Source organism: Arachis ipaensis, chromosome B09 (assembly GCF_000816755.2).
Source record: "Arachis ipaensis cultivar K30076 chromosome B09, Araip1.1, whole genome shotgun sequence".
In the NCBI taxonomy this organism is placed as follows: Eukaryota; Viridiplantae; Streptophyta; class Magnoliopsida; order Fabales; family Fabaceae; genus Arachis; species Arachis ipaensis.
In genome coordinates this window covers 113,299,905-113,310,715 of record NC_029793.2, presented here as the reverse complement: position 1 = coordinate 113,310,715, position 10,811 = coordinate 113,299,905, and the positions used below count along the sequence as shown (strand labels likewise).

General features: G+C 29.7%; 2 protein-coding genes across 2 annotated transcripts in view; one reads left to right on the top strand and one right to left on the bottom strand.

Annotated features, from left to right (window-relative positions):
- LOC107618939 (phosphate transporter PHO1) overlaps positions 1-7,064 on the top strand; it is a 12,564-nt gene extending 5,500 nt beyond the window's left edge. The window contains exons 5-15 of the mRNA XM_016321133.2: positions 916-964; positions 3,723-3,794; positions 4,052-4,181; positions 4,984-5,104; positions 5,176-5,425; positions 5,508-5,612; positions 5,711-5,755; positions 5,840-5,992; positions 6,084-6,362; positions 6,451-6,587; positions 6,686-7,064. Coding sequence (XP_016176619.1) covers positions 916-964; positions 3,723-3,794; positions 4,052-4,181; positions 4,984-5,104; positions 5,176-5,425; positions 5,508-5,612; positions 5,711-5,755; positions 5,840-5,992; positions 6,084-6,362; positions 6,451-6,587; positions 6,686-6,773 — 1,429 coding nt within the window. The 3' untranslated portion in view covers positions 6,774-7,064. The remainder of the gene's footprint in view (positions 1-915; positions 965-3,722; positions 3,795-4,051; positions 4,182-4,983; positions 5,105-5,175; positions 5,426-5,507; positions 5,613-5,710; positions 5,756-5,839; positions 5,993-6,083; positions 6,363-6,450; positions 6,588-6,685) is intronic.
- LOC107619801 (long-chain-alcohol oxidase FAO1-like) overlaps positions 7,425-10,811 on the bottom strand; it is a 6,542-nt gene continuing 3,155 nt past the window's right edge. Inside the window, exons 2-3 of the mRNA XM_016322082.2 lie at positions 10,395-10,667; positions 7,425-9,477 (exon numbers count right to left, since the gene is read on the bottom strand). Coding sequence (XP_016177568.1) covers positions 7,729-9,477; positions 10,395-10,667 — 2,022 coding nt within the window. The 3' untranslated portion in view covers positions 7,425-7,728. The remainder of the gene's footprint in view (positions 9,478-10,394; positions 10,668-10,811) is intronic.

Genomic DNA, 10,811 nt, shown 5'->3' with positions numbered 1-10,811 from the left:
ATTATCGTTTTTATTTCTAAAAATTTTAGTCCCGTATCTTTTAGCTATTTTCTAGAGATACTAAATAAATTAAAATTTTGTGTCTTGAGACTAAAATTTTAGTTTTAGTTAATGTCTAATCACATTAAACACAATATTTAGTCTTAGTTTTCTAATTTTAATCCCAATCCTACAAAACAAACCCAGCTTTATATGCCAAAAACGCAATTTTATATCTCATATAAGGATAAAAATGATCTAATAAAACTTCATAAAAAATAATAAAGTTTGATTGGTTTAGTAGTTCATTCATTAATCTATTTAAATAAGTGTCAAAGGTTTAAATTCTGTCTTGTATATGTAATTCGCTGACCAACAACAAACTTTTAAATAGATTGAATTCTAATCGGCACTAAATTAATTTTTGGTTTGTCGAACTGAGAGATACTACGAAAAAAAATTCATAAAAGTATAGCTTAATTTGGTTTTCTAATGGTTGTAATTTTATAGGTTAGAAGCCCCAAAGAAAAAGATGTAACTAAAATAGAGCATTTTACTTATTTAGAAATAATGTAAAGTTATTATTTTGAGAAAATATTCAGTTTGATTTTTGAAGTTACACTCAAATCTTAATTTAGTTCTTGAAATTTTAATTGTTTCAATTTAATTTTTAAATTTTTCAATTAGTCTCTGCGGTGATTTTTATTACAGAATCAATTGAAAAATATAAAGACTAAATTGAAGCAATTAAAATTTTAAAAATTAAATTGAACTTCAAGTGTAATTTTAAGAAAAAAAAAAAAAAACGGAGTATTTTCTTCGATTATTTTTTTAACTAAAACATTTACCTATACATATATGAATACTAGCCGCTTACTATAATATATGAGCTAATAATCCATCATTTCTAATCAAATTATTCTCTAATTTTGGCAGCTCACTCAATACAATAGCATTTTCAAAGATACTCAAGAAGTTTGACAAGGTAAGGCTTAAAATATATCTAATCCTATTTGCTATATATGCACTAAGTTAAAGTTCTTGCTTTTATTTCTTTAGGGTCACACATTCAATAATATATTATGGCAAGAATAGACAAACAAATACGAAAAGGAACTAATTACTGTAATTAAGTTTTCCCAGTAATATTAATTCTAATGTAATAACTCAACAGATATTTTTTAAAGAATTTTTTATTCTTTTCGATAATGAGAAGAACTTTATATCTGTTGAGTTAGAATTGATGAAAAATTTCTTAAAAAATATCTATTGAGTTATTATACTTTATATATTATGTACTTTTTATGTACTCCAACTAAAAAAATTACAATAAATAAATTTAAATCTACCATTAGTAAAAAAATAATGGGTAAAATATATCTTTTGTCCCTGAAGTTTGGCAAAAATTTCAAAAATACCCATAAGTTTTATTTTGTTTCAATTTTGTCCCAAAAGTTTTCGATTTGCATCAAATATACTCTCGACGGCTAAATTTTTATAAAATTTAAGACCAATCTAACAATAATGCATGAAAATTATGCTTGATTTGCTTGTGTTGAAGGTTGTTCTTATGAAATTGTTGTTGAATTTGTCTTAAATTTTTTGAAAAATTAGTCGTCAAGATAAATTTGATGCAAATCGAAAATTTTTGGGACAAAATTGAAACAAAATAAAACTTAGGAGTATTTTTAAAACTTTTGTCAAATTTAAAGGATAAAAAATATACTTTACCCAAAAATAATCTAAATAATAGTGACATCATTAAGCATGTTTCAAACTAATTAAGCACTCAGTCACCAAAAAAAAACTAATTAAGCACTTGAAAACTACTAGTCTTCAACCACATGAAGGTTGTGAGGATCTTAATTAAATAATAACCATCTCTCCATGATTGAAAATCAACTTAATTTCCAAAGGCAACTATATATGTGTCTCACACGACACATGACTTTAAGATAGTGACACAATGCAACTATATCTCTTCTCATTTCCCTCCTTGGGTGATCGATTATTGATCATATTTTTATTTCAAATACTTTAATTTCTTGCTTCACAGGGGATATACTTTTAACACACAATTCCTATATTAATAATCATAGTGCATCTGTTATAATTTCACACATCTATAATGTATGTGACAAGGTATATAAATTAATCGAGGATATATAATTTTTTTGACAACACAAGTCTATGGTTGCATTTGTTTTTGGAGACATAATAGAATAGGATATTGAGACAGAAACAATAATCAGAAGAAGTTCAAATTAAGAAAAATAAGAAGGGATAATAGTAGAATAATAAAAAATATCTTTGAACAAAAAAAAATTCATTAAAAAAATCGTGTCCACTTTTTTAAATTTTGTGTCTATCATTATCCTCCATAAAAAAGTTGACACAAAAATATAAAAAAATTGTTTTAAAGATAATGTATTTAATGTTTATATTTCTACCTTTAAATATTTTTTAAACATTTGTTATATCTGTCTTCTGTCTTAAAAAAATAAATGCTACTTAAGTACATAAATATCTATTAGAATTTAATTAATATATAACTGTAAGTCATAGTCACGAAGAGTTCTTAGATATTCAATTTTTACTGGTTACTAGTGCATAGAGGGCACTTTTAATTACCTTTCTTTTGATCAAATGTTATTGCAGTAAACTCTTTAGGCACAAATTATATTGCCACACAAATTAAAAAACACATATGATGATTCTACCGTCAGCGAATTGAATGATTTTATGATATAGATCTTTTTGGTAGACGATTAATTAGATTTTTAATTATCTAAGTGGACTAATTATAAATATAATTAGATTTCAATGGCTAAGTACCAACGTATATATCTAGTAATTTTTCTTTGTTTTCACTGACTTAAGAGTAAATTTTTATTAAAATATATATTAAAAATATAATTATTTATGTGTCTCTTTTTATTAATTTATTAATTTTCAGAAGACATTTTATAATATGGTATCAAATTTTTATAATCTAAAAATTTAGAATTCGATTTTTGTTGATCCTAAAAATTTTTTTTCAATATTTTTATAATAACGTGTTTAAAATATAACCATCAACTTATTAAATTTTTCAATTTTTGTAAGAAATAGTTTCATGTCATAGATTATTTTTAAGTGATTATCTTCAAATATCATCATTTTTATACATATACAACTCTAATACTGGATAGATTTTTATTAGAGTCCTGCTAGAAGCTAATAGAATATTTGTACAATGTGTACCTGATACCACTCATCCTAGAAGTTTATACTGATGGAAAAAAATAACACTAATGATTATATCTCTAATACTCCGTAAACCTCCATTATACACATAGTACAAATATTCTATTAGCTACATATACTTTCCTTTTTTATTATTGATGAAGTCGGTTCTAATAACCTTGATTATACAAGATAATGTAGTCTCTCTCTTTTTTTTCTGGGTAGAAAGACAATATAATCATTAATAAAATATATATATATATAGAGACACACATACACAAGAAAGTTCAATCAATGCAGTAAAACTTTATTGCTAATCAATAATGCCTCTGCTGCAGATTAGGGTGATTATATTACATGTAAATCCATGAACTATTTAATTCACTTCCTTGGCTTTGATAATTTAGAACCTACTAGTTTTAATTAATAATTTTGCATGTCTAATCTAGCTACTATAATTTAACTTAAATTCCTATGAAAATGAACAAATATATGCATGTGGCAATCTAATTGAGCAGGTGTCTTGCCAAAAAGCTTCAGCAAATTATTTGAAAGAAGTGAAGAGATCTCATTTCGTTAGTTCTGATAAGGTATACATATATTATATTGGTTTCTTCAATTCCTAGCTAACCCCTTTCATTTTAAAAGTTTGCTAAAAGGAAAAAGAAAAGAAAACATCAATATTGTGTTCAAATTTTTAATGTACCTTTTGAATTAGGTCTCCTCATCAAATTCTCTTGGTGTCGTTACATAATATTCAAATTAGTGGTTAACCATTTTTTACATAATATTCAAATTAGTGGTTAACCATTTTATATATAATAATTATTATTATTTGGTTTAAAAGGTTGTTAGACTAATGGATGAAGTGGAATCCATATTCACAAAGCACTTTGCCAACAATGATAGGAAAAAGGCAATGAAGTTTTTAAGACCGCAACAAAATAAAGATTCTCATATGGTCACCTTCCTTGTCGGTAAATCTTCTTTCTCTTTAATTTCTCCATATTAATACTTCACATATGTTCACTAACAATTAAATGATATCATACATGATAAATAGTAAGAAAAGTATAGGTACCAATATATTATTTGCTAATTTATTGCCAATAATAATTAATTATTATATTTTAAACACATATATAAAGAGATATTAAACATAGTCATAAAAAAGACATTTTTATTAGACATATTCACAAAGACACTTTTATTAAACACAGTTATAAATAAGAGTTGGCAGAAGTTGGTAAAAATATAATGGAATGCTGTATGCTATGCTGCTTATCGTTATAGTAGCTATATACTTTTAATAATATTTAAAAATATTGCTAAAAATTAAAATAACACGTTTTTATAAAAAAATATTTTTAAATATTAAAAATATAATTTTGATTTTAGTAACATTTTTTAAACGTGGTCAAAATTATATAGTTACAGCACACACCACCACTATAATGATAGCGACCATAAACTCAACTTAATTATATATAAAATGGTTAACCACCATTAGAATACTAATTTTTTCAGAAAATTTTTTTATCATATCCTTACGAGATGCGATTGTTATATTTTATCAAATACAAACATATATATCAGATATTATATATAATGCTAGTCTCAAAAGAATTTAGTGTATGCTTTTACAAATAAAAAAGAGAAATGTTAAGAGCATATAAAACGTGGTAAATTACTAATTTGGGCCTGGTGTAGACCTAGACTGAAATTTGGATAAGAAAATTAATTAAAGAGCTTATTAGCAATTGTTTGGTATGTTTGCAGGGTTATCTACAGGTTGCTTTGTATCGTTGTTTTGTGTATATGCAATCTTGGCCCATTTGTGTGGTATATTCTCTCCAAGCAAAGAGCCAAGATATATGGAAACAGTTTACCCTGTCTTCAGGTGATTCATATTATGTTAATTAATTTGATCATCACGCATTTTTAACTAAAACAGTGTTTGCATTTGTGCAGTGTGTTTGCATTGCTAAGCTTGCACTTGTTTATGTACGGATGCAACCTGTTCATGTGGAAGAGGACAAGAATCAATTACAATTTCATATTTGAATTCTCACCAACCACAGCACTCAAGCACAGAGATGCATTCCTCATATGCACTTCTCTCATGACAACGGTGGTTGGAGCAATGGTTATACACTTACTCTTAAGAGCTGCAGGATTTTCGCCTTCTCAAGTTGATGCCATTCCTGGAATTCTTCTTTTGGTTGGTCTAATATTCATTTTTCTTGTTAGTTACTTAGAGACAGTTTATTAGTCTTTCTGCTGATGTGATAATTGATATTCAGGTTTTCATAATGCTGCTCATTTGTCCTTTTGATTTTTTCTATCGCCCCACTCGATATTGCTTCATCCGTGTTCTTCGTAACATAGCATGCTCTCCATTTTATAAGGTAAAGGAAGTTCTTCAATTGAGCTTTTGGTATAGATTTATAGATGTTCTAAGACTAAACTTTGCATCATTATTCGATTTAATCTGTGATTTCTTCAGGTTCTACTAGTAGATTTTTTTATGGCTGACCAACTAACTAGCCAGGTATAATCCTGTTATTTTTTATTGATTTTTTTTTTTTTTTTTTTACGTTATGAATTGTAATTAACATGTATCTTATGGATACAGATTCCATTGCTGAGGCATTTAGAAACTACAAGTTGTCACTTTTTCGCTACGATTTTCAAAACACACAATCCTGAGGCCTGCCATTCTGGAAGGCTATACATGGAAATAACTTATATCATCTCATTCATGCCTTATTATTGGCGTGCGTTGCAAGTAAGCTTGGTTATCGATCAATAACAAGAAATTCCTTTTAGAAACATATTAGGAAACTAATATTCATGTTTTAATTTTCATTAATACATAGTGTGCAAGAAGGTGGTTCGATGACAGTGATGTTAATCATTTGAAGAACATGGGAAAGTATGTTTCAGCAATGGTAGCAGCAGGGGCTAGAGTAACATATAGCAGACAAGATAACCATCTATGGTTTGTTATAGTCTTGATCACTTCCACTGTAGCCACAGTTTATCAATTATACTGGGATTTCATCAAGGATTGGGGGTTTCTTAATCCTAACTCCAAAAATCCTTGGCTTAGAGATGATCTAATTTTGAAGAATAAAAGCATATACTATATGTCTATTGTAAGTTCTTCTCTTTACCTCTTTCTGAATTTGAATGTTACAGCTTACAAAATATGAGTAAGTTTTTTGAATGATCTTTGGATTGCAGGCCTTAAATGTTGTACTAAGATTAACATGGGTGGAAACTATCCTGCATTTTAAAGTGGGGCGAGTTCAATCGCGTCTACTCGAGTTTCTGTTAGCTTCACTTGAGGTTATTAGAAGAGGCCATTGGAATTTCTACAGGTACATTTATCTCATTTAGAATAACTAAATGATTTTTATTTTTTTTCATTGAGTATCCTTGTTAAGTGGTTAATAAATTTGATAAATTGTATGCATAGGTTGGAGAATGAACATCTAAACAATGTTGGTCGTTACCGCGCAGTGAAGACGGTTCCATTACCGTTCCGAGAGATGGATTCCGACTAAGATATCTGTGGAGGCCATGTTCTTATACATGTAAAGGTCTTAGAGACATGCTGACATAAAAAAGATGCAAGGACTAGTTGAAAGGGATTCATATTTTAAACATGTGAGGTCCCTCGTAATTCATATGATTACTCAATTGAATTGTGAATACCATCAATTGCAATGCCAAATGTGCACCTCGAATAATATTTCATGTAAATTGGATAAATGGATTTCAAATTTTGGACTTCCTGTTGTTCTATATCAATATCAATAGCCTCAAGAAAAAAAAAATGATTAATTGCTTCCGTTTGTTTTATCGTCTGATCCAATTAGAAGTTTGCTTTTATTTACTTTATTGTAAACTGCAATCAAAAGCCAAGAACCAATAGTATAATTGGTTACATTGATGCAAAAGGGTTGTTGATAACCTAATGAGAATATAAAATGTCTCAATTAGCTAGAAGGCTTAAAGTAGCTCTTTAAGGAAAATCAAATCATGTTTTCAATTAGTAAGATTTGAAGAAATATCTCAATAAAATTTCTCTCTATACATTTTCATGGCATTTTGGATGAAAATAAAACTTCCTTTAGTTCTATTAAATCAATTAATTCTTTTGGAGTAGGTTATTGTTTTCTCAATCAATTGTGATTAGATTTTGTAGCTCATTCTCTTGTGGTGCAGATTTATGTCATTTAACGTTAAAGCAAATTTTCCAGAACTTACCATGCAAGATTCTGTATTGTACAAATGATAGAGAACTTTCTTGCAAATAAATTCTCTTAAACTAATACAACTAAGGCTGAAAGTAGTTTAACCATGTAAACACAAGAATATTGCTAATCACATAGATATACATATCATAAATTACTAAAACAATTGAATGCATGTCTCATGCAATTATTTATTCAACTGCACTGGCAAGGACATGCTTGATTGAAGGAAATTAAAGAAGAAGAAACCTGCTTTTGAGTTCTATTCCATTCTCAGCATCCCTGCTATTCTGTTCGCTACGCAATAGGCAGTAGATTGGATAGTAATCATTGGATTGACACCAATTGCAGTTGGCAAGAGACTTGCATCACACACAAATAAACCTTCTGCTTCCCAACTCTGTCCGTTTTCATCGACGGCGCCTTCGGATTCAGTAATGCCCATCCTACAGCTTCCCATTTGATGAGCAGAACCATAAACACTCCATTTCTCTTCATGAGACATTGGACCACCTGTTGCATACACTGATTCCACAAACTCCCTCAATTCCTTTTCACTCTTCCCTTCACATTTGATCCTATGGCCATCACTTCTGTGTGTGCCTACCTCCACTGCGCCGGCCGCAATCAGAATCCGCAGCGCTTGCTTAAGTCCTTCCTTCATATTCTCTTTGTCTGAATCATCAAACTCATACCTTACCCTGCCTTCAGTCCTAATTTCTCCAGAACCATTGTCCTTAATAATTGTGATGAAATGAGCAGTTCTTGAATACTTGAGCATTCTTTCTTTGAAGTCAATTCCAGATTCCCAAGGAAACAATGAAGAGAAAATTCCTGGCCCCATTGCAGGAGTTTCAACTATGGCTTTCACTTCTGATGAGTCCTTTGATTGAACCTTGTGAACTGATGTAATTATCCCTCCTTCATAGATCTTACCCTTGAGATCACGAACCCATTCAGGAAAATAGCCCCACACCATTAGCACCGGATGAAGGTGAAGGTTTCGACCAATGTTCTTGTTCTTTAATCCACTTGAGATCATTAAAGGGGGTGTGAAAAGAGCACCACCTGCTGAGATTGTACTTTTGGCCTCAATTTGTAGCTTCCATGTGACATTGTTTGTTACCACATTTGCCATCACTCCTAAGCATTTCTTGCTCCTCAAGCAACCTTCTTTGTTATTTTCTTCCAATAAAAACTTCTCAGCTTTGCATCCTGATAGTATAACTGCACCATGATCCACAGCATCAACAAGCCATGTAACTTCAGTCCCTTTTTTGTCCCCTCTTCTACAACCGTAGTTACACGAGCCGCAATAATGTTTCTCTGATGAATTTCTCGGCACATAATCGACTCGAAGGCCAAGATTTTCGCATCCTTTTCGAAGAACTTGGTTCTGGAGCCCTTCCTCTACACACTTATCCGTTACACCAATCCTCTTACACACTGTATCCATAGCCGAAAGATACTCGTAGCTCGAGAAGAATGATAGCTTGTATTCTTCTGACCATTCCTTAAGCACAGAATCTGGTGTTCTGATAGATGCAGCCCAATTAATTGAAGAACCACCACCAACTGTTGAGCCTGCAAGAATTGCCACTTTTCCATCCCATGATGTGTAAGTTCCTCCTAATTCATAGAGTTCATTCATGGAAGGACCTTCAAGTGAGGAATAATCTCTTGATGTGAAGTAGTTACCCTTCTCAAGAACAAGAACTTTGTGGCCTGAAGTTGCAAGAACAGATGCTGCAACACCTCCACCACAACCAGACCCAACAATTACCACATCACATTTGATTTTGAGGATATTGTTTTTGGAATCCATGGAGACTTTGAGGCCTTTCTGATCAAGTTTTTGTGGCAGAGTCAAGTTGGTCTCATACATTGCTTCTACTATTCCCTTTTCAAGAGTCCTATTCTTGTCATTGTCAGTGTAGTTGTTTGTGTTCACTTCATTGTCTACCTTATATCCAATTGCTTCCCATACTTTGTTTTCACCATTTTCATCACACTTCACAAAAAGTAGGAAAAAACCACAAGGATTTAGAAATTTTACAAGGGCAGATTACATAATTAAAGAAAATGTAATTCAAAATTACTCAAATACAACAATTCGAGATTGGTTATATTTTGATCCTGTACTTTATATAAACCGTTAGAGAGTAATATTTTCAAAATGTACACATAAATGATAAATCACTATGGGGTATAGAGTTTTATGTGAAAAATAGTTACCAACATAAACCGCTGTATCTTTAACTGTTTATGAATGGTTGATGTGGTTGTATGATATTTGTATCATAATTTATTTATTTATTTTGTGTCTCATTATTCTTTTATTTTAAACTTAATACTTTACTTATGAAAATATGTTAATTTATTCTTAAAATAGTTCAAGTATTTAGAAAATAATTGAAGTTAAATTTACATTTTAACAATTATCTAAATTTATCCAAGGATAAAATATTTTTTTGCTAATAATAATATGTTTTAAAATAAATAACTGTCCTAATTGAGAGTATTGGAGATAATTGTACATGTTTTGGTGATGTTTGTTGACATATTATATGCTATTTTAAATCTAAATTAAAAATAGTATATAATATATAAAATTTTAAAAGTATTCACAACATTATCTATAAATTATTATATACTAGATTTATTTAAAGCAATACTACTTGAGAACCTTGCTTATATCTCAGTTCATCGTGGTTATATTTTAATTACTTTTCCCATATGGCTGGTGAACCTACAAGTAAAATCATCAATCTTTCATTTTAATTACTTTTAAAATATTATTTTTTATAAAATATTTTAAAATTAGAATTCAATTACAAAAATTAAATTAAAAATTTAGTGAAACTATAAATTTAAGTAATTAAACCGTTAATAAACAAGTATAAAGAATAAAGAATGTGGTGGCATTACCTGAGAGAAGAAAATAATGAGACAGAGGACTTTGATATAGAGAAATACTATCCTAACTGGAGTCAGAAACCTGTGCTTGAACCATTTTTGTATAACTTTTTCTCTGTTGTCCAAAGACATATCTGAGAATTTATTGATGAAAGGCCATTTTCCATTGAGGCATAGAGAACCACATAGCAGCAAAGTGCCGAACCTTGTAGCTAGCATCCATAGAATCAATCTTAGTAGGATCAATGCTTCTGGTAGAGCTCTCTGTAACAGTATCTCTACAATCTATATCGTCACATTTCAAAATAATTAGTATATTGTAGTTATAATTGCTAATTGTAAGTGATGTTTTGCTATTCTTATATCTTTTAGGATTTAACTAACATGTGTCCTAAAAACACAAGTTAAGATTACTATTAATAAAAAATT